This window comes from Macrotis lagotis, chromosome 4 (assembly GCF_037893015.1).
Source record: "Macrotis lagotis isolate mMagLag1 chromosome 4, bilby.v1.9.chrom.fasta, whole genome shotgun sequence".
In the NCBI taxonomy this organism is placed as follows: domain Eukaryota; kingdom Metazoa; phylum Chordata; class Mammalia; order Peramelemorphia; family Peramelidae; genus Macrotis; species Macrotis lagotis.
The window spans coordinates 149,307,750-149,332,951 of NC_133661.1; the positions used below are offsets into that span (position 1 = coordinate 149,307,750).

The 25,202-nt window shown below is 34.6% G+C and overlaps 1 protein-coding gene across 2 annotated transcripts in view; it reads right to left on the reverse strand.

The window, feature by feature from the left end:
* The window catches only part of VPS13C (vacuolar protein sorting 13 homolog C), a 206,026-nt gene that overhangs the window by 178,371 nt on the left and 2,453 nt on the right, over positions 1-25,202 (reverse strand). For both annotated transcript variants that reach the window (XM_074234293.1, XM_074234294.1), the window contains exons 2-5: positions 13,626-13,669; positions 4,147-4,189; positions 2,275-2,370; positions 1,717-1,818 (exon numbers count right to left, since the gene is read on the reverse strand). In XM_074234293.1, the coding sequence (XP_074090394.1) occupies positions 1,717-1,818; positions 2,275-2,370; positions 4,147-4,189; positions 13,626-13,669 (285 nt within the window). The remainder of the gene's footprint in view (positions 1-1,716; positions 1,819-2,274; positions 2,371-4,146; positions 4,190-13,625; positions 13,670-25,202) is intronic.

Consider the following 25,202-nt stretch of genomic DNA (forward strand, 5'->3'; position numbering starts at 1 on the left):
GGTTTTTAACATTTTGCATCATGGAACCCTTTGGAAGCCTGATAAAACCAAAAGATTTCACCCAAGAAAAATGTCTTTAAATGCATAAAATAAAATACACAGTATTACAAAAGAAACTAATTAAATTGAAATATATTCATCAATTTTTTAAGTGCAAAACACCAGGTTAATAACCCCCCTATTTCAAAGATGGAGAAATCAATAACACGTAAGTAGTAAGTGAGTAGCAGCGCCAGGCCATAAATTCTTCCTGACATTAATACCTGTGGCTCCTTGCACCACATCAAGCCACAGTACTTTATAAAATGTCCTACTTAACCAAAAAAAGACTTCAAAGTTTTATTAAAGTATTATAATTGGGAAATAAGTGAGAACAATCAATAAAATGTATGTTATTTTAGCAGATAGAAAAAAATCTAAGTTGCTAAAGAAACCTGAAAGAGAAAACTCAATTTTTTTCAAAAAACTTAAAAGAAAAAGTTTAAGTTTTTCATGCATTTGAAGAAAACCTGTGTTTAAATATTTTAATACTAATAATAGTATTTTTATTGTACTTTAAAACTTATAAAAGCACTTTACATGTCATCCCATTTGATCTTCACAACTGAAGTAGGTACCATCAAGATCTTCCTTTTACAGCAGAGGAAACTGCAGCTGAAACCACAGTTTAGTGTCCCAGGATCAAACAATTCAGTTAAGCAGGATATAAACTCAGGTTTTCCTGACTTAAAGTTCAGTCCTCCTTAAAGCAAAGTGTCTCCTCATCAGTTCATGTTATAAAGAGAAAACACCTGGCACCAAAATACTAACAGCAAAAATAATTAAATAACATTTCTATAGTGCTTTCAAGAAACATCTTCCTCATGCCAAGTCTATGAAGTAGGTACAATGAACATAGATCCTTAATGAACAAGCTATTCAATCTCTCAGCAGATTTCCTCCATTTCCTTAATTATATACATTATACCTAAGATGGAAAAAGAAATCACCAACAAAAAATCCACTTTTGTTTGATTCTGGATAATCAACTCCAGACCAAAGTATGTGACATTTGCATTAAATAATTAAGAAGTCTTCTTCCAACACAGAAATACAGGAAAATGATGCCACATTTTAGTAATTATCATACAGCATCACTTTAGTCTTGACTGGAACCTGGAAACATAGAAAGAAAAAAACCTTTCACTCTGTTACCAGTCCTAACTACCTTCCTTCTGTAAATATTTTTTCCTCACCCCAACTTTATTATTCTTCCCAAAGCAATGGAAAATATTTGCCACTTCGATAATTTTTCTAGATTAGAAAGAAAGAATTCATGGAAAGGCAATGAAAGATTAAAAACTAAGCACATAATTCTCAGGACAATGTCAACGGGAAAGTTGTTTGCAAAAAAAAAATAGCAACACTACCAATTTCTCTGAGAGTGATATCATTATGGCAAAAAATTTAATCTTAGGATTCTCAAGAACTTAAGTGACTATAAAAACAAGTACTAAATAGCCTTTTGTGTAAAACAAAAAGGCTTACAAGAATACAAATCAGTTCTGAAAAGGCAATTTAAAACAATTAATCAAGATACCCAAAAAAATCAAGTCATTATAATACCAAATTTTTTGAAGTCATTCTCTAAGGACTGCTTGATGCAAAAGACGGAGGAGGAAAAATGGCCCTTTTCCAGAAACCTTAGTTTACCAAAAGTGACAGATTTTCAAATACCTTTCTCAGCAGCTTTTTGTAAGGCATCTTCAATTCTTGATAGATCTCTCTGTTTAATTTCCTGCAGGTACTTTTCTTCTTTTCCAGCATCATATTTAATACCTAAAGATATAACATTTATTTTAAAATCACATTTATAGCACAGTTAGATAATAGCACTTTTAGAACAGAAACAAATTTATTATGCCTGCAAATTTTTAATGACAAATTTCAAAAAATAGAATATGGAAGGAAACTTAAATATAAAAAAACTATACCCTTAAATTAGAAATCTATATAGAAGCACTCAAAAATAAAAACAATTATATACATAGTATTTTTTTAAAAAATTAAGTTTACCCTATTTATTTCACATTAATAGAAAAACTTAAAATAATTTTATTAAAGGGGATTACTATAATAATTAAAAGTTTTACCTGATAAAATGTAAAAATATCTTATATTTGTAATTAGATCCTTTTATGATCTTCTATTTTTACAAAATACCAATCTAGAGAACTAAGAATGTTTCTAATTTACTCTGAAATAAATCAACAGGTAAATAATAAAATAACTTACTAGCTCCAGGGACAACAAGAAGGTATAATCCTTCCAATGTTGCAACAACTGCTTCCCCATATAAATTCTTCCATGGAATCTTCAAAGTAAGTTTATCTAAAGAAAAATAATTTCAATCTCAAAATTTTAAACTGCTGAAATGAAACACATTTCTAAATCTTCACTTAAGAGAAAACAGATCTTCTCTTTCTGCTGAGAATGCAGCTTTCAACATGGTGAACATTTCCAAAACCAATAGAAATTACACCAAGAAATAAGGCAAGTATCAGTTGCACTAAGCAACAGAGTACAAGTAGGACAAAGATTCACTACACACATGGAATAAAAATAGAAAGATCTCTAACTAGAAACAAGTGGCTACAGACAATTTCCTGGAAAAAAGGTTCTGACAGGCCCAGCTGACACAATTAGAAACCACACAGTAACTGTATCAGTTTATTTTATGCATTTTAACATAATTCTTTTTTCTTCTTTTGGTTTTTGCTATGCAATGGGGTTAAAGTGACTTGCCCAAGGTCGCACAGATAGGACATTATTAAGTGTCTAAGGCTACATTTGAATTCAGGTCTTCCTGATTCCAGGTTCAGTGCTCTCTATCCACTACACCACCTGACTGCACCATTTTAACATTATTCTGAGAAAAAATGCAGAAGCTTAAAGCCAAAAGGACTCATCACATAATACATTAAACAGTCAAAATTCTTGTTCTGCAGAGAATAAAAAATTAAGGAAATTAGGACCACTTTGAAGGATTCTAAACTAAGAAATCAACCTATACTTATAAAAACAATGAGAGGTATAGCTATTTAGTATAAGAGAAAAAGATCTGGAATCTTAGTAGCCTGGAAATGTAACACAAGTCCACAGAGCAAAATGACAGTGAAAAAAAAAAAAACTGATGAGATCCTGAGGTACAGGAGAGGCTTAGTGTTGAGAACAAAGGAGGTGATGGTACCACCATGCTAAGACCATCTGCATCCCTAATTTTAGGAAAGATAAGCTGAACAGAATTCAAAAAAGGTTAACCATAATGACAAAGTTCCTGAATATCATGTTCTATGAGAGACTAGTTTGAGTAACTGAGGATTTTCAATCTGGAGAATAAAATTTTAGGAAGGGACATGATAAGGGTCTTCAAGTATCTAAAGATCTTTATGAAAGGATTATGCTTCTTGGCTCCTGAAGGATATACAGAGAGAAAAGGAATACAATCCACTGGACACTAAAGAGGAGATTCTTTTTCAGGTTCCAGTAGGACTAGTAAACCTCTTAGGTCTCTTCTAAGTCTTTAAGATTTTGTGAATCTTAGGTTAAACATACTATTGAGAGATTCCTTCAGTGCAGATTTCAACTTATTTATGAATTATCAAAAGGCAAATTTTACAAGGAAAAAGAATGCCAACTTACCAAAATTATTCTTCCACATCATTCTGCTACATAATAAAATAGAAGTGAGAAAAGCAGAACAAAGTATTCTCTTTTTAAAAAAAAATAGAAAATAAGGAAGAAAGGCTATAGCAGCTTATATTACAGATTCAATTTCTATTATGTTTTCATTATGAAAAGTGAAAAGTATTATCATCTGAAAATGTAAGATCAAAAATTGATCTTAACTAAAAAATTGAAATTATAAGAGGGCAGGTTACTGTAGCATAGTTATAACACAATAAAAATTTCAAATTGCAAATTTCTGTCAGCTTGTAGATTTTTCCCTACTCACATTTCCAAAAGAGAAAAATATACTGTTTTCTCAAAGAATAATTAGAATTTACCTGGGGCCTTTCAGAATTATGTCCAAATTTTTAAAAGAATGGAATACAAAACTAGGGAAAAGTATTTACCTAAGGTCACTTGAACTTTGAAAAATCTTACCTATTTGTCCAGCTTTTACTTTAAAGGGAACATCCAATTCACTCTTTAGGAAGAAAAAAAATAAGATCAATATTCTTTAAAAAAAATTTTTCAAAAGTTTAAAATCACTTAAATCAACAACCAAAAAAGACAATTTATGGAAAATTCTAAAGACAAAATGCTTAAGTTTTATCTATCATAAGAAATATTTTTATAGGTAGTGAAAATAGAAGTTCTTAAAAGATAAACATTAGATCAAGTTATTAAGAACTGATTTGAAAGATTGAAATTCTAAGAGACTTTAAAACATTAAAAAAGGATTAGTAATCTGTCCATGTGATTTATTAACTAAAATGAAAAACTATTACAAGTTCACTACTCTTGGAAAACTGAACCAATTATGAAAAGGAGATCCATTTAATTTTAATCGAACAGATGGCCACTTCTTCCTTGCAATGCACTCTGTGACAGGAAGAAATAGCTTTGTATAAATAAACTGAAAATAATGGCTCAATAAATCTGGAAAGAAAAAGCAGATTTCAAATACTATTCATGAACTGTCTTAATTTAAATAACTTAATGACTAATGCTGCTCAAAAACAATCCTGAATTTATCTAGTACCTAAAATACTAGGAAATTCAAATAAAGAGGATACTGCAACATAATTAACATAAGAAATGAGTTCAGAATTATCACCTAGGTTTCTGTAAAATACTGAAATGTCATCTGAATTAAAAATTACATCCTACAAGTATATTTTTGTTGTGGAGGAAACTATTTTATTATATATATAATATACTTTCTTTTTTTTTAGGTTTTTGCAGGGCAAATGGAGTTAAGTGGCTTGCCCAAGGCCACACAGCTAGGTAATCATTAAGTGTCTGAGACCAGATTTGAACCCAGGTACTCCTGACTCCAGGGCCAGTGCTTTATCCACTGTGCCACTTTGCCACCCCTTATAATATACTTTCAATTCATAATTATATCATACTTTCGTAGCAATACTAACAGTCAATTAAAACAATCAGCAATTAGAATTTTAATTGAGAATTTACTCAATAATTCTAAGAACATTTTAAGGGAAGAAAAACCTTTATTTTAACCACTTAAAAAAAAACTAGGTTAGAAGGCAGCACTTTAGTTGAAGAAAAGAATTTAGGAATCACTAACAAGTATACATCCAAACATATCCCCTATACAAACAAATATATATATATATATATATATATATATATATATATGTATATATGTATATACACACATACACATACACACACAAATATTTATATTCTCTTTTATGTGTGCACACCCTGAAAAACCTCCATGACTTTTATGTCATGCAGGACAGAAAGTATATGGTCAAAAGGCAAATCTACTCTCAATCAATATAAATAGCTCAAAAGGGCATAATATTTGCTAATAGTTAAGATTGGCACTTATATAGAATACTTGATCCTCCCAACAGCACAGTAAGGTAGGAGCTATTATTTATTATCCCCCCCTTTTAGACATGAGGAAATTGAAATGGAGAGAGGTTATACGACTTGCCCAAGGTTACAAGGAGTTGCAATTTGAACACAGGTTTGATTCTAGGCATTTTGTTATTTTCACTATATTTTATTTATATTACTTTATTCATTCAACTAAATTAAATAGATGAGGAAAAATTAATTTTCAGTTTGATACTTATCCAAACAATAAGTAATTCTAAATTAGTACCAGCGAGATTAATCGTTTTACTTGAAATATACAAATAATAAAATTGACTTTAGAAAACAAATTCTAAAATTTTCAGTGTCCCTGAATGATTTCTCCTTAGCAAAATTCATCATAATATTCCATTACAATAATCATCCTCACATTAACTAGATCAAAAATTAAGTATACAGACATCAACGCAATAAGAAATATCTTTCAGATGCTCTCATTTTTTTCCAGTGACATAGGAAAGAAGCTAAGAAACAAAAGAAAAAGAATTTTTTCTTCATGTGACTTCTTCATAACAGAACTATAAGCTCACTAGTCAATTGTTAATTCTGCTATTTTATCATTCTCTAACAACAGTAAATAAATCATCTCCTTCTCTCCTTTATCTAAATCTTGATTATTTCCTGATTTTCAAAAATAAAACTCATGAGACACAACATGAAATACAATCACTTAAACTGAATGTTAAAAAATTAAGTAGGAATTCTGGGACACTAATACATTTCTGGTGGTGTGAACTCATCCAACTTTCTGGAGAGCAGTCTGGAACTATGCCCAAAAGGCATGTGCATACCCTTTGACCCAGCAAAAACACTACTGGGCCTAAACGCTGAAGAGATGATGAAAAAGGGTAAAAACATCACTTGTACAAAAATATTCATAGCAGACCTGTTTGTGGTGGCAAAGAATTGGAAATCAAGTAAATGTCCTTCGACTGGGGAATGGCTTAACAAACTGTGGTATATGTATGTCATGGAACACTATTGTTCTATTAGAAACGGGGGGGGGGGGGGTGAAACCAAGATGTTGGCATGAAGGCAGAATTTCCCGGGAACTCCTTCCCCCGCCAAAAAAAACTACAAAAGTCATCAAATTGTGACTCTAGTCAAAATTTAGAAGGGCAAAACCCACAGAAAGACTGAGTGATACATTTTCCCACTCCAAGATAACTTAGAAGTTCTGTAGGAAAGGTGTGTTTCACTGAGACCATGAGTTGGAAAAACCCCAGGTGGCAAGGCAGACCAGGAACAGCTTGAAGGGACAGGGAGAGAATTCTGCTACACCAGAATGAGTGTGGGAGTGAGGAGCACTGGACATAGAACCTGAAGTGAGAATCGAGAGAAACCAGCCTGCACCTCCAGAACACAGCCCATAGATGGTAATGAGGTCACAGGAAACTGCAGAAATTGCTCTGCTCTCCCAAGGGTAGGATTCTGCTGTTTGTTCACGCACACAGATCCAGGTTGCAGTTTGGGCTTCCATACTAAGATAGCCTAGTAGGGCTCCTCCTTACAGCCTCAAGGCAGAGGGAAGTGCTGTGGTCATCTCTATATCAAAGCACAGGCAAGAGAGTGTAAGACCTTGGAGGAATAAAGGTCCCAGTGGGGTATCCCCACAAAAAAACCCCAAAACCTTGGAAGTGCTGTAAATTAGTCTTGGACTGATGAAATGAGTCAATAACAGAAAAAAAGAAGAATCTGACCACAGAAAATTACTTTAGTACCATGGAAGATCAAAACACATACTCAGATGATAACAAAATTGAAGCTTCCATATTCAAAACCTCCAAGTGAAATAGAAAATGGACTTGGATTATGCATGAGTTCAGAAAAGACTTTGAAAAGCAATTAAGGGAAGTGGAGGAAAAATTGGGAGGAGAAATGAGAGCAATGCAGAAAAATCATAAAAATCAAATCAGCAGCTTAGTGAAAGAAAGAAAAAAAATACTGAAGAAAATAATGTGTTAAAAACCAGTTTAGGCTTAATGGAAAAAAGCAAGACAAAAGGCAAATGAGGAGAAGAATGCCTTAAAAAAGTAGAACTGGCCAGCTGGAAAAGGAGATTGAAAAAGCTCTCTGAAGAAAATAACTCCTTCAAAGCAGAATGTAACTAAAGGAAGCTGATGACTTTGCAAGAAATCAGGAAGAAATAAAATTCTTCCAAAAAAAGCCAAAAATTAGAAAAAACTGTGAAATGTCTCATTTGAAAAAAATAACCAACCTCAAAAACAGATCCAGAAGAAATAATTCAAAAGTTATTGGGCTAACTGAAAATCAGAAAAGAGCCTAGACTTCATTTGTCTTTTTTTTTCAAGGTTTTTGCAAGGCAAATGGGGTTAAGTGGCTTGCCCAAGGCCACACAGACAGGTAATGATTAAGTGTCTGAGATCAGATTTGAACCCAGGTACTCCTGACTCCAGGGCCAGTGCTTTATCCACTGCACCACCTAGCCGACCCTAGACTTCATTTTTCAAGAAATAATCCAGCAAAATTGCCCTGAGATCCTAGAAACAAACAGTGAAACAGAAATTGAGGGAATTCACCAATCACCTCCTGAAAAAGATCCCAAAAGAAAAACTTCCAGGAATATTACAGCCAAATTCCAAAACTCCCAAATCAAAGAGAAAATTCTAAAAGCTGCCATAAATAAGCAATTCAACTGCAGAGGTTCCATAGTCAGGATTACACAGGATCTGGCAGCAGCTACATTAAGGGCTCGTAGGGATTGGAATATGATATTCTGGAAGGCAAAAGATCTTGGTTTACAACCGAGAATCAACTGCCCAGCAAAACTGAAGATCCTCTTTCAAGGGAAAAGATGGACTTTCAAAGAAACAGACTTTCAAACTTTCCTCTTAAACAACCAGAGCTGAACAGAAAGTTTGATTTCTAAGGACAGGACTCTGGTGAACCATAGAGGGGAAGGACTAACTATGAGGAACTTAATGATACTTAACTGTTTGTATACCTGCATGGGAAGAAGATATTGATACCTCATATGAACTTTCTCATTTATAAGAGCTGTTAGAAGAAGCATATATAGATGGGGCACAGGAAGGAGCAGAATATAATGGTATAATATAGTAAAAATATAAGAGTTAGGGGTGGCTAGGTGGTGCAGTAGATAGAGAGCACCAGCCCTGGAGTCAGGAGTACCCGAGTTCAAATTCCACCTCAGACAATTAAGTGTCTGAGCTGTGTGGCATTCATTGGGCAAGTCACTTAACCCCATTGCCTTCCAAAAAAAAAATTTTTTTTAAAAAAGATGGAGTTAATGGGTGATAAAGAAAAGTACTGGCAGGAAGGGAAAGGAGATGAAAAAGAAGCTAAGAAATTCCACACAATTCAAGAAAAACATTTTCAATGTAATGGAATGGGAGAATACAAGGGGGAATAAGTGAGCCTTCATTCTCATCAGAAAAGGCTCAGAGAAGAAATAACATACATACTTAATAGGGTATAGAAATCTATCTTACCCCAGAGAAAAATGAGAAGAAAGGGATGTATCCCATTTTTTTCTAAATTAGAGGTAATACAATTATATCAATAACAAACCTATCAGAAATCATATGATCATATCAATAGATGCTGAAAAAGCTTTTGACAAAATACAGCATCCATTCCTATTAAAAACACTAGAGAGTGTAGGAATAAATGGACTGTTACTTAAAATAATTAGCAGTATCTATCTGAAACCATCAACAAGCATTATATTCAATGGGGAGAAGCTAGAGGCATTCCCAATAAGATCAGGAGTCAAACAAGGGTGCCCATTATCACCACTACTATTCAATATTGTATTAGAAATGTTAGCATCAGCAATTAGAGAAGAAAAAGAAATTGAAGGAATTAGAATTGGGAAGGAAGAGACAAAACTCTCACTCTTTGCAGATGACATGATGGTCTACCTAGAGAATTACAAGAAATCATCTAAAAAACTACTGGAAACAATTAGCAATTTTAGCAAAGTTACAGGTTATAAAATAAACCCGCATAAATCCTCAACTTTTCTATATATGTCTAGCAAGAAACAGCAGGAAGAGCTAGAAAGAGAAATCCCATTCAAAGTAACCTCAGACAGTGTAAAATATTTGGGAGTCTATTTGCCAAGACAGACTCAGAATCTTTTTGAAAACAATTATAAAAAACTTCTCACACAAATTAAATCATATTTAAATAACTGGGCAAATATCAACTGCTCATGGATAGGGAGAGCTAATATAATAAAAATGACAATTCTACCAAAGCTAAACTATCTGTTTAGTCAAAATTTCCAAAAATTTCCAGTCAAAATTCCAAAAAATTACTTTAATGAGTTAGAAAAAAATTGTAAGTAAATTCATATGGAGAAATAAAAAGTCAAGAATTGCCAGGAGCTTAATGAAAAAAATGCAAACGAAGGTGGCTTAGCACTATCCGATCTAAAATTATATTATAAAGCATCAGTCATCAAAACTGTTTGGTATTGTGGTGGACCAGTGGAATAGACTAGGTGTAAAAGCAGGAGAGGATTATAGTAATCTGCTGTTTGATAAACCCAAAGAGTCAGGCCACTGGGATAAAAACTCCCTCTTTGATAAAAACTGCTGGGATAATTGGAAGTTAGTATGGAAGAAACTTAGATTAGACCAACACCTCGCACCCTTTATCAAGATAAGATCCAAATGGTTACAGGACATAGACATAAAAAACAATACTATAAGCAAATTAGAAGATCAAGGACTAGTCTACCTGTCAGAGCTATGGAAAGGGGAACAGTTTATGACTAAGGAAGAGTTGGAGAACATCACTAAAAACCAATTAGATGATTTCGATTACATTAAATTAAAAAGCTTTTGCATAGATAAAACCAATGTAATCAAGATCAAAAGAAAAGTAGTAAATTAGGAAACAATCTTTACAATTAATGATTCTGACAAAGGACTCATTTCTAAAATATACAGAGAACTGAGTCATATTTTTAAAACAAAAAGCCATTCCCCAATTGACAAATGGTCAAAGGATATGCAAAGGCAATTCACAGATGAGGAGATCAAAGCAATCCATAGCCATATGAAAAAATGCTCTAAATCATTAATTATTAGAGAAATGCAAATTAAAGCTTCTCTGGGGTACCACTTCACACCTCTCAGATTGGCAAGTATGACCAGGAAGGATAATGATCATTGTTGGAAGGGATGTGGGAAATCTGGGACACTATTACACTATTGGTGGAGCTGTGAACTCATCCAACCCTTCTGGAGAGCTATTTGGAACTATGCCCAAAGGGCAAGAAAATTTGCATACCCTTTGACCCAGCAATACCACTCCTGGGTCTATACCCTGAAGAGATGAGGAAAAAGGGTAAAAACATTACTTGTACCAAAATATTTATAGCAGCCCTGTTTATGGTGGCAAAGAATTGGAAATCCAGTAAATGTCCTTCAATTGGGGAATGGCTTAGCAAACTGTGGTATATGTATGTCATGGAACACTATTGTTCTATTAGAAACCAGGAGGGACGGGATTTCAGGGAAACCTGGAGGGATTTGCATGAACTGATGCTGAGTGAGATGAGCAGAACCAGAAAAACACTGTACACCCTAACAGCAACATGGGAGTGATGTTCAACCTTGAAGGACTTGCTCATTCCATCAGTGCAACAATTGGGAACAATTTTGGGCTGTCTGCAAAGGAGAGTACCATCTGTATCCAGATAAGGCGCTGTGGAGTTTGAACAAAGTACAAGGGACTATTCCCTTTAATTTCGAAAAAAAAAACAAAACAGATATCTTATTGTCTGATCTGGTTACCTCTCAGAATTCTGTTCTCTTTAAGGATACGATTTCTCTCTCATCACACCCAATTTGGATCAAGGTACAACATGGAAACAAAGTAAAGACTGACGGAGTGCTATCTGTGGGGTGGGGTGGGGGGAGGGAAGCAAGATTGGGAGAAAATTGTAAAACTCAAATAATATCCTTAATAAAAAAAGAAAAAGAAAAAAATAAAAGAAATTAGAGGTAATATCCTTGGTCTTTGTTCAAATTCCACAGTTCTTTCTCTGGATACAGATGGTATTCTCTACTACAGACAGCCGCAAATTGTCCCTGATTGGGGGAATGGGGGGAGAGAAGGGGGGAATGGGGGGGAGGGAAGGGGGGAATAGGTGACAGAAGAGAGGGAAGATTGTGGGAGAGGGCACTCAGATACAACACCCTTTGGACAGGACCAGGATGAAAGGAGAAAGAGAATAAAATAAATGAGAGTGAGGAGGAATGGAGTGGAGGTACTGCTAGTAATAGCAACTGTGGGAAAAATATTGAAGCAACTACTCTGGTGAACTTATGATAAAAGAAAGCAACTCACCCCAGAGACAGTCACTGGAATCTGAACACAGACTGAAATACATTTCTATTTCTCTCTCTTTCTCTCTCTCTCTCTCTCTCTCTCTCTCTCTCTCTCTCTCTCTCTCTCTATTCTTGAGGTTTCTCATCTTCTTGGGGGAGGAGGGGGATTTATCTTTACTCTTGTAACAAAATTATTGTAATAATATAATTAAATCTAATAATATAATTAAATCTAAAACAAAAAGAAAGAAAGAAACCAGGAGGGACAAGAATTCAGGGAAGCCTTGCATGAACTGATGCTGAGCAAGATGAGGAGAACCAGAAAAACATTGTACACCCTAACACTAAACATGGGGGTGATGATCAACCTTGATGGACTCACTCATTCCATCAGTGCAACAATCGGGCAATTTGTGGCTGTCTGTGATGGAGAATACCATCTGTATACAGAGAAAGAACTGTGGAGTTTGAACAAAGACCAAGGACTATTACCTTTAATTTAGAAAAAACTGATATCTTAGTATCTGATCTTGCTATCTCTTTTACTTTATGTCTCTTCCTTAAGGATATGATTTCTCTCTCATCACATTCAATTTGGATCAATCTATAGACCATAGAAACAATGTAAAAACTGGCAAATTGCCTTCTGTGGGGGAGTGGGAGGGAGGGAAGTAAGATTAGGGGAAAAATTATAAAACTCAAAATCAATAAAATCTTTAATAAAGGGGAAAAAAATTAAGTGAATGAAGTTTCAGCACTAAACTTTAGTCTTCTTTTTATTTTTTATCTTTTCTCTGTAACCAAACTGAAACAGAAACCGTATCTTTGACATATGAGGAAAACCCCAAGTCAGTACTAAAAATCTTCCTACAACATAGAAAATATTTGGCATTTATTAGTCCTTTGAGGATTGCAAAAAAAAATTTACATGCATTATCTCGCTTACCTGTAAATAAAACGTTATAATTACAGAAATCCTTATTTTTATAGAGGAAAGAAACTTGCAAGTTAAAAGGCTTGCCTTTAATCACAAATCTTGTAAGAATTAGAAGTAGCACTGGATCCAAGTCTTGTTGACTCCAAGTACAGCACATAATCTAGTGCCAACGATTGGGGCTCATCAGCATATCATGTGTTGTATGATGTGGGGGGGATCATATTAGGGACATGTCATGGATTGGGTGGACCTCTTAAATTGTAACAAACTCTGGGAGCCTATGAAAATGCAAGAGGGGGGGAAAGAGTTTCTGAAGACTATAAATTACCTGACGTTCAAATGTTCGTGCCTCATGCTAGGTGAGGTACCCATATCCTGCAGGATTCGTGAATAATTTTCTCTCAAAAAAAAAAGAAATTGGGGGGGGCCACTATTCCATGCATGAGGATCCCTGTAGGCTGCAAACTGACTTTGTTTTAAAAGGTAAAATGCTTTGCTGTATTATTATTTATTTTGTTGAAGATTTCTAAATTACATCCTAATCTATTCTGCATCAAAAGCAGTGTTGTGAGTCAAGTATCTCACATTTATACTAAGTACACTACTCTTTTAAAGGCATGGAACATATAACTTACATTCATTGTGTTTGGTGAGGCATCTGGCAATCAAATTATTTTTAAGAACTATCAGGTTATTCTTAGGAACTTTAAGACGAATTGATTTTTTTTTAATTCAGAAATACTTACCAGAGCATTTTCTTTTATTTGCAGGTTATCTAAGGCCACATTGCCTAAAAAAAAAAAATTAGAAAAGTAAGAGGAAAAAAATAGCAAAAAGTGAGAATACCAGCTAATTTTAATATTCATCACTAATATTAAGAGGTGATGTTGGTGTCAAAGTATGGAAAAGATAGAACTCATCACAGGAGAAATTCCAAACTACTTAGGGTAATTCAAGGTCTTCCTCAAAAGAAATCTCTGAAATTCATTTACAATTTCAGCTTATACAAAAAAATACTACTTGTTAAATAAACTCTCTTTTTCTCTTCTTTTTCTCTTTTTTCTCTTTTTTCTCTTCTTTTTCTTTCAAGCTCGAGTATGTGTATCTTAATTTTGGTACTCCAAAATCTGCTAAATCAGTAAATTATATTCATTTTACTCAGATGCTATCAAAGGAGGTGTTTTCCCCGATTTCAAAAACTGATATTACTATACCTATCTTTAAAATTATTTCTGTAAAAATAACAATAGGCACCAATTTTTGTTTCCATATAGATTAGTCATAATATCTTTGAATTCTGATATCAGCTTTAGACAAATGCAGTCATTTAGATCCCACTGAATCCAATCTTACTCCAACTGATAAGGTCATGTCTACCACCTTTATTTTATTATTAGGTATGGGGAATCTAACAAATTTCCTTATAAAAGAAAAATCAGAAATTTGTCATCCTAAATTAGAATGACAAATGTTGAAAACCATGTTTTAAATTATTTAATCTGGTTTAACAGGCATATAAGAATGCATCCTGAAACATATTCTTATTAGCAACTTAAATAGGCTCTTAAGTCAATAAGTTACTTAAATTTTACCAAAAACGACAAAATTATATGGTTTCCCAAGTCTCAGATGCTATAAAAAGAAAAGTTAAAGGTAATAGGTCTTAACTGGAAATGCCTTGAAGGTAATTATAAGGACAATATGCCCACATTTTTTTTCTGACAATATGTAAAATCAAAATTATTTATCTGACCTAAAAACAAAAAGAACAAAGGAAATATCTTTTGTCTACCCATAATCTAACAAATACTTATTTCCTCTACAACAAATATAAAAGTTATCTAATCAAATAGTAAGTATAGCATTCATTTTATAAGTTATTATATTTGCAGTGTAGGAGGAGATGGCAGTTCTCATACAAGTAAAGGAAGGCACAGTCATGGATTAGATTAGCACCTGAACTGAAGTTCATTCTAAAATAAAAGTTAAGTTAAATTTAACTTGTTTTAGTCTTAATACCAGCACAATTCAATGACATCTAAATAACAAAGTAAAAATGCAAATAATTCATAAAATGCTTAACAAAATAGGACTAAACAAAACCTGGCATTTTAAAACTAATCAAATATCTAAAAATATTAAGAGAATTTTTCAATTTCAGTTATCTATTTCAGAATTAATCAAGTAAGACTCTTTTTAAAAAGTGTATATGAAAGATAGTACAGATGATTAGATGGCTATACCTGGCTTAGAATTCTCAGGTATCTGCTGACATACCAGGTCTTAATTCAAAACTATATAGAATGAAGTTGCTTATCCTGATTCAGTCAATGAGAAAACAAGTACACTGGTATATTGCTGATGGCTCAAGTTAACTGGTCCAGCCAATACAGAATACTGCAATTTGGATCTATCTCTAGAAAGGTACCATAACTTGACAAGGATATATCAAAACTAGACCTTATAAACTACAGAAATTTAAAAAAAAAGAGGAAAAGTACACACACACACACACACACACACAAAACTACTTAGGGTAATTCAAGGTCTTCCTCAAAAGAAATCTCTGGAATTCATATACACAAAAATACTGTACAAAGCAGCTTTCTTCCTGATGACCAGAAACTGGAAACTAAGGTGTCTTCCTATAGGGGAGTAGCTAATCACTTTCTTCTTAAATCTCTGGTCTGATTTCCACCTTATCATTCAACCAACTTTGAAACTAAAGTTACAAAGATCTATTAACTGGAATATCTACTGGCCTTCTTTAAATTCACCTCCTTCTTGACTTCTTTTTCATCTTCTTGACTTCCTTGACCTTTTTCATTATTGATCAATCTCTTTTCCTTGACATTCTTCTCTCCAAGTTTTTGGAACATTACTCTCTCATGGATTCTCCTACCTATCTGACTGCTCCTTCTAACACTTCTTTGGAAAATCTTCACCCAAGCCATACTTGCTAAATGTAGATATCCCTTCAGATTCAGTACTGGGTCTACCTCTCTTCTTCCTTTATTCTATTTCACTTAGTAATCTCAACAATTCCCTTAGTTCAATTATCCTCTATATGCTGACAATGGCAAAACTACTTAGCTAGCCCCAACCTCTCTGCCAGCCTACAGTCTCATCTCCAACTGCTAAATGAATATCTCAACATGGATCTTTTGGAGATATCTGAAACTCAATGTGTCTAAAACTGAACTTACTATCTTTCCCCAAATACCCTCCTACCTTCCAAACTTCCCTATTAGTATCAAAAGCACCACCAATCTCCCAATACTCCAGGTATCATCTTCAACTCCTCATCTTCTCCCATTCCTCACAGTTAATCTGTTGCCAAAGCCTCCTGATTTTACTTTTTAAAATCCCTCAGATATACTCCCTTCTCTCCGCTCACATTACCATCTTGGTACAAGTCCTCATAGATTACTGCACTAGCCTACTGTTGACTGATAGGCATGTCACATGTCCCCACTCCCAAATCCAATCTGCAGACTGAGACTAAATTGACTCCCCTATTTAATAAATTCCATTGACCTCCTATTACCTAAAAAAGTCAAAAGGTTGACTGTTTTGCAGTTCAGCCTCACTTCAATCCAATTCTCAAGCAAGTCAAGACATCACTCATCGAGAATGAAGGGGCAGTTAGGTGACACAATGTATAGAGCCCCAGCCCTGGAGTCAGGAGGATCAGAGTTCAGTTCTGACCTTGGATACTTAATGATTACCTAGCTACATGACCTTGGGTAAGTCACTTAACCCCATTGCCTTTGCAAAAAAAAAATGAAGGAACCACAAAGATCAGTTTTAAGAGCTAATAACAATAACAGATAAAATTTATAGAGTGCCATTTACACCCCAGGCCTTGTGCTAAATACTTTAAAATTCTTATCTCATTTGATGTTAATAACCTTGGGGAAGTTAGATTTGTTCTGTTTACAGAAAAGGAAACCAAGGCAGAAGTTAATTAAGTGACTTAACCAGGATCAGGAAGATATAAGATGACTGGTCTCTATCCGCTGTACCAGTGACACAGGTCTCCTTGGTAGCTCCATGAGCAAGACATCCATCTCTTCACTCCAGATATTTTCAACAGCTGTCTTCCCAAGGCTACAACACTCTCTTTCCTCATCTCTACCTCCTGGTTTTCCTGGATTCCTTCATCCCAGCTAAAATACTTTCTCCTTAATTCTTTTTAATCCTAATTCCTTTCCTCTGTGATTATCTCCAATTTAACTAAATCGATTCTATTATAGAACTTTATATACAATTTTTGTTGTTGAGTCATTTCAGTCACGGCCAACTCTGTGATCCCATTGTGGGATTTTTCTTGACAAAAGTCCTATGGTAATTTGCCATTTTCTTCTCCAGTTCATTTTACAGATAAGGAACTGAAGCAAACAGGGTTAAATGACTTGCTGAGAGTCACAAGACTAGTAAGTATGTGAGGGCAGATTTGAACTCAGAAAGATGTCTTCCTAATTCCAAGTGCAGTGCTCTCCCATGCACTATCTAGCTACCCTTTATATACAATAATCACCAATAATAGTTTGGCAAACTGAACAAAAATGTTTCTTGGAACTTCTACATACATCTTACTTGAAGAACAGTTTGGATCAACAGCACTGAGTCAAATTTTAAAGTTAGTGGGGCAAGCAACTGGAGATAAGTCATTCTACTTACAAAAATGATTGAATCATATCAGGCTTAGCATAATTACTATAAATAATTTAAGAATACAAAAAAAAGCTAAGGATGTTTCAAGCTAAGCTTGGAGAGAAAATTAAAGAAACCAATGAAACTGACTACCATCTATAAAAAAGGCAATAAAAAATACTGTTTTTCTTACAATTAATGATTTGGAGAATTCTTTCAATATGGTTTTAACAGTATGCAGTTCTTCATTTGAGAATTTCTTAAATCTTTGACACTTTCAACATGAAATGTCTTTAAAAATGTAAGACTAACAAAGACCTAAAACCTCCTTCTAAACCAACAAAATTGAATCCAAGTTATGACATCTTTGTTTTCTGACATACCCTTTAAGCTGAGTATTATTCTTGAAAACAACTGTATCCTGGACACACCTCAAATTGCTAAAGGCGGTACAATTTCAGCTATCTGGCACTAGCTGAACAAAACCTGATAAACCTTCAAACTTGTGTGGGCAAGTATGTTCACCTCCAGCCACTTTTCTAAACCCTTTAAAACAATATCACACAAGTTGTCAGATCTGATATTATAATTTACAATTTCTTTAAATACTCTCTAAGGGCTATGTTAGCTTTGTAGTGTTAGCCTTTTACAAAATTTTCCAACTATGAAATTAGTGAATATATCAATGTAAAACAAGGCTACATTGCAATATCAAAGCTGCAATGAAAAAATTAGGATGGGGGAAAGATTAAATACTCAAATTCAAAAAGCTCTTTAAGTTTATTCCTGACCAGACAGGAATTTACTTAAATAAATAAACTTAGTGTACAAATTTCTACAATTACTCATGTTCCTCTTTTAAAAATTACTTCTGCCCTCAAACAGTAAGATTATGTCCACACTAGTACCTCCTGGCTCCATTCATTTCATATACTAATCTCATTTTTTTCACCTTTCCAATTATTTGGTACTCTTACATAGCTCCTAAAGTTAGTTATATAAGAATATCCCTTTATATTTTACACAGCACTTCATTTTACTATGTGGTTTTATATATGACCATTTTACTTGATTTATTTAATCAATAAACATTTATTAATATTATATTGTATATATTAATTATATGATATATTATCTATCCTGGGAACTATGTTAGGTACTAGAAATACAAAAAATTGAAGGAGTTCACATTTTATGGAGGAGAAAGAACATAAACACATAAATATGCATGCAAGTATATGTAAAGCATAAACCAGATAAATACAAGGTAGGTGGGAGAGGGAAGGCATTAGTAGTTAGGTTATCAGAAAAGGTTTCCTACAGGTTGTAGTACCTGAGATGAATTTTGAAAGAAATCAGGAATTCCAAAAGACAATAGTGGTAAGGGAACATGTTTTAGTAATAAGCGACAAAATGTGAAAAAGCATGGACGCTGGAGAGAGAGGGCTGTATATGAGGAAAAGTAAAAATGCCAATTTGGATGGATCAAAAAATCTGGGAAGAGGAATATTTTAAAATAATGACAGAAAGGCTGGTTGGTGCTAGGTTATGAATGACTTTTAAATTCCAAACAGAAGAATTTATGTTTATTGAGGGGTGTTCACTTGGTCAGAACTGTGATTAAGAATTATTACTTTGGGGGCAGCTAGGTGATGTAGTGGATAGAGCACAGCCCTGGAGTCAGGAGAACCTGAGTTCAAATCCAACCTCAAACACAATAATTACTTAACTGTATGACCTTGGACAAGTCACTAAACAAAAAATAAACAAACAAAAAAAGTATTATTACTTTGGCAGTTGTATGAAAGACAGTTTGGAGAGGGTAGAAACTTGAGGAAAGGTTAATGAGGAGGCTACTGCACAAGAGTCTAGCAGATGAGGAAACTGGTGATAAAAATGTCTTGAATAAGATATGAAAAATGAAGGATAAAGATTTGTTTCAGAGGGTCTTCTAGCCCCTGTCTCCTCAGCAGCCAAAGGGGCTTAAAAAGATCCTTAAAAGGAAAGTTGTGGATATCACAGTCCTTGACACCTATCAAATGGTTCAACATCAGAACTGAAGATGGTTTTTTAAAGAAAATGCATTCCCATCTGTAGTACCATTGCCACCTAAGGACCATGGAATGTTTCCCTCTATCTCCCAGTTAAACACATAGTCCTCCTTCTGATGTCGCCAGTCACTAAGCTAAGCACTGGGGTGCAAATATAAGCAAACAATATAGCCCCTATCTTCAGGACTGTGAGTGACTCTACCCCGGGAAAGCATCACACAAGGGTTCCAGGCCACTCTGCTGGTGAACAGGAAGAAAAGTCTGGAAGGGACCTGAGAATGGAGTGAAAATGAATGGAACACCTCAGGAAACCTGGCCCAGGGAGAGGCCACAGGGTGAGGTGTCACCAATCAGGAGAACCAGCCCCAAGGCAGAGGCAGCTCTGAGTAGGAGGACAGGTGAAAAAATCAAGAAAGCTGTGAGTTCCTAGAAAGCAGAGATTGCAGAGCTTTTCCACTTGTAACCCCAAGCCCTTAGGGTTTGGGACATAGGAAGCACCTAATATGTTTCAGTTCATTCATTTCAACTGAGGCTCCCAATAAGTCAAGTATTTATTATTGATTCCAGTCCTGAAGGTAAGGAAACAAGCTCAGAGAGGTTTATGCAAAACACCATTTCCTCATCTATAAAACAAGAGTTTGGATAAAAATAATCTGTAGGATCCCCTCCATCTGTGATTTTCTGATTTGTCCAAGGACACACAACTAGGTTATGGTAAATATATAGCTCATTCCTACTATTTGTGGTTTTCTTATTTTCCATGATGGATTTAATGTCCTAGAGGGCTAAATGTATGTTTTCTGATCTCTTTTTAACTTCACCCCTCACTAAATACTGTATATTTTTAAATGTTCTATAAACATTCATAAGTTTATTTTTGGAAGAAAATGTCAACTTAGTTATGCAAAGTTTTTCAACTGTCCATTCTCTTAATTTCTTTGACAGCTACAAATCCAACTAGAAAAACAAAAACAAAAAAAAAAACAAAACAGAACAAGGGGTGGCTAGGTGGTGCAGTGGATAAAGCACTGGCCCTGGAGTCAGGAGTACCTGGGTTCAAATCCGGTCTCAGACACTTAATAATTACCTAGCTGTGCGGCCTTGGGCAAGCCACTTAACCCCATTTGCCTTGCAAAAACCTAAAAAGCAAAAAAAAAAAAAAAAAAAATCCAACTAGAACTAAGCTAAGAAAAGCCATACCAAACAGGAAAAACTCATTTGCCAGAGGAAAAAGTTTTCAAACTTAAATTTTCAAAGCTTAAAATATTTTTTGCAGTGCTTAACATTGTAATAGATATAGATAAATCTTCTAAATGCTAAAACTTTGTTTTCCTAAGTTTATATATTTAATATTGTCTTAATATTTCTCTTGCTAGACTGTTGGTGGAACTGCTAATTGGACTAACCATTATGGAAAGGAATATGAAACTATATTAAGAAAATTACCGATACCCTCTGAAACAGATTCCAGTGCTGGGCACGCAGCACACATAAAAAATAACGTTAACAAGAAAAGTCTCATGAGATACCAAAATATTTAAAGAAGAACTTTTAATAGTAATTGAAAACAAAGCAGATGCCCATTGATTTTTGAGGAATGGCTAAACAAGGTGCCATCCAAGATGATTTCTCAACTGTGAGTTCAAAGTCAAGGAGTGGTCGGCTGCCCCTCTGTATGTCCAGCCTTTAGAAGAGAGATGTCACATAATATGCATTTAATGATTGGTTATTGCCTTATTGAAATAATGAATATGATGATTATAAAGAATCAAGAAGATAGATGAATGACAGCTGAAAGTAAGGAGAACCAGGAGCACAATAACTATAATGACTACAATGATGTGTATGGAAAGAACAAGCAAACAATACTGAAGACTGAAATTATGATCAGATTTGGCCTTCAGGGAAAAAAATTAAAAATGCACTTCCCTCTTTTGCAGAGGTGAGAGATAGTGTGCATAGAACACTATAGATTATATTGACCTTGGCTGATGTGCTGGTTCCCTTTGCTAAATATTTTTTTAATTATTTATTATGAAGAGTGGCTCTGTAGAAAAGGAGAAGGTAACCTACTGGGAAACATCAGTTATAAAAACAAAAGATATTGATGATTTTAAAAATGTGTTAAGAGGGCGGCTAGGTGTCGTAGTGGATAAAGCACCGGCCTTAGAGTCAAGAGTACCTGGGTTCAAATCCGGTCTCAGAACTTAATAATTACCTAGCTGTGTGGCCTTGGGCAAGCCACTTAACCCCATTTGCCTTGCAAAAAACTTTTAAAAAATGTGATAAGAATTAAGAAGCAGAAATGGCACTGTCATTTCAAATTAAATATGACTATGAAATGTAAAAAAAGTTCAATATACTTTAGTTGTAAGAAAAGAAACATTCTAATGATCAGTCAATAGGCATCTATTAAGATTTTACAATGGGCCCAGCACTACACTAAGCACAAGGAGACAAAGGGGAAACAGAGAAAGGAAAGAGAATTTATATAATAATAATAACTACATCAGGCCACGCAAGCACATATTTACAAATACAACTGCATTTGGTCAAAGAAGAAAAAAAGGGCAAAAGCTTGGCCCTGTCCTTAATGGACAGATAACTTTGTCCATATACCATATATACATTGGAAATGGAGGTGAAAATCTTAGGAGCCAGAACAGAGAAGTAGACACAAGGTGGAGTGAGAGCTGGGATCTGAAGGAAAGAGTTTTAGGAGGAAGACATCATGAGAGAAAACATTCTAGGCTTGGAAGACAGACATTCTAGAGGCAGGGTCAGGAGACTGAGGGAATGTATAAGATCTAAAACTTAATAAAGGAATCAGGTGAGGGGCTTTAAATGGCAGAGAACTTTAGAACCAATCCTCTAAGTGACTGAAACTCACAAGAGTTCACTGAGCCAGGAGATGACACCGTCAGACCTGGACTTCTGGGAAATCACTTTGGTAGTTTAGTAGAGGAAAGGCTGAAATGAGGAGAAAAAAGGGAGAGTCACCCATTGCTAGGTACTCAATAGTCCAAGAAAGAGGTGAGGTGATGACTGGAAAGAAGATCTAACAACAGACTGAATATGAGGAGTGAGTGTAAGAAGCTGAGAAAGACAAAAAAAAATCAGTAAACTTTTATTAACCACCACCAGTTATGTAGTCGGCACTGTATTAAAGTCCAAAAGATACAAAAGGGGTCCAGGGCAATTCTTACCTTCAAAAAGCTCACAAGTGTAGTAAAGACAACAAGCAAAGAAATACATATATATAAAACAAACTATATATGGTATATATAAATAAAAAGACAGATGGCACTAGAATTCAGATATTTTAAATAAAAGATGGGATTTGGGCTGAAATGTGGGAAGCCAGGGAAGGCAGTAAGTAGAGATGAGGAGGAAGAGCAATCCAGGCATGGGAGACAGAGAAAATGCCTGGAGTCAAGAGATGATACATCTTGTTCATGGAACAACTAGGCCAAAGTCGCTGAGTCAAATAAGAATAAGGTAAAAGAAGGGACAAGGTTCATGAATGTCAAACAAATTTGACTCTAGAGATGACAGGAAGACAATGAACTTATATCTGAGTAGTGATATGGGCCTCTGAGTAGTGATATGATAGGACCTCTGCTTTTTTAATGGAATTCTGATTGGATTTGGAGAGAGACTCAAGGCAGGCAGACCAGCATCAGGCTATTGCAACATAGAAAATGGTACCCTGAACTATTACAATAAAGCTGTGAAGAGGGGGGAGTTATTGAGGGAAAAAAGATAATAACTTCTATTCTGGACATTTTGAGATTGAGATACCTATAAGACATCCAGTCCAAGATGTCCAAGAGGCAGTTTGTTGAAATAAAGTCAGAATATGTCAGCTATAGCTTAATAAAAGAATTATTTTCAAATAAATATACAATATACATAATAAATTAGATGGTCAGATTTTTCTTTCCAAATAATATTTTTACTTTATTTACTAAGATAGTTAATTTAAGATAGGCAAAATATTTCTTTACTCCCTTCCCCCATAAACTGTTCCTGACCAAAAAGGAAAAAAAGCACACAATTATCTTTTAAATTTTATGAAGAATCAAACAAAAGTTCTATTTTTTAATTTTATAATAAAGATATAGCAGTTTTGAACTAAAGTTTTTATTCCTCAAAATTTTTTACACCCCCAAAAAATCAAGAAAACAGGGGCAGCTAGGTGGCACAGTGGATAGAGCACCAGCCCTGGAGTCAGGAGGACCCAAATTCAAATCCTGCCTCAGACACTTAATAATTACCTAGCTGCGTGACCTTCAGCAAGTCACTTAACCCCATTGCCTTGCAAAAAACCCAAAAAACAAAAAATAAGAAAACAAAATGAAGTGAACAGTTTTATCTAGTAACCCAAAACATTGCTTTTATTATTCCAGAGGTAATGCTTGAAAAATTCCTACATGTGGTTTCACTAATGAGTCATGGAACAAACTACTTGATTTCTTCATTCATATTAAAAACTTAGATTAGGGCTTTGGAACAGTTTATTACATTCAGAGTAAGAAAGAGGATATAAATTTGTGGCATAGGAGTTGTAATACTTAAGGAGAGAAAGTAAGTAACATGAAACATCTTTTCCTCAAATTCAGGCAGTCAGCTATAGTAGAAAGAGCACTGGGTTAGGAGAGACCTAAATCTCTTCCTCAGATTTTTATTATTGTTCTTCCATCACAAATTATTTTCAGAATGAAGGACAACAACCAACCAATAAATTTCTTTTGCAGTATCTTTCTTCATCTGCAAAATGGGATCCTTCATGTGGACCTCAAGGATTCTTGTGAGGATCAAATATAAGGAACTCTGCAACCCTTAAAGAGCTGTGTAAAATGTCAGCTCTATACAAAGAAGCTAAAACTGTAAAATGCAAAAATGTAGCCTATACAAAGAAGCTAAAAATTATGCATTTCAGTTTCAGGCATAAACTAAATTACAGGGCATTCAATATACTTCCCAATTTCATAGTAAAAAAAAATTTTATTTCAAAGCATTCAGTTTTCAAATGACTCTTAAAAATAAAAGGAAGGGAGGAAAGGGGTTGTAATAATTATTGGTAAATATAATGGATGCCACTTGAGAAGGGAATCAAAAATCCCTGGACCACACCAGTAGTTTAATAGGTATTTTAAGGATGCTTAATTTCACAAATCCTCAGATCAATACTGATTTAAAATCCCTCCAATTTCCTCCCCACCAAACCCCTATTCTCCCAAACTTTCTCACACAGAACCAGCACCCTGGCTACCTTTAAGATCCACAACCACTATCCTTAACTCAATCAACAGCTACTTTGTGTTCTGCACTCTTTGGAACTTCACCATTCAATTATTAACAAACTTCTTTTCATTCTTATTCTTAGTCTTGGACTACTTCTACCTCCAGGCTATAAGCAAATCTGGCTTTCCCCTAAAAATACCAATTGTTCCTTACCATCCCTCCTCTCCAGTTGCCAAACTCCCAATGAAATTTGCAGACCTATTATGCTCTGTGAACATCAACTCAACAAGCTCTTCACTTCAAAACAACTGATTTATATCAACCTCTCATGAGACCTTCCTTCTACCATCTTCCTCAATAACTTTGATA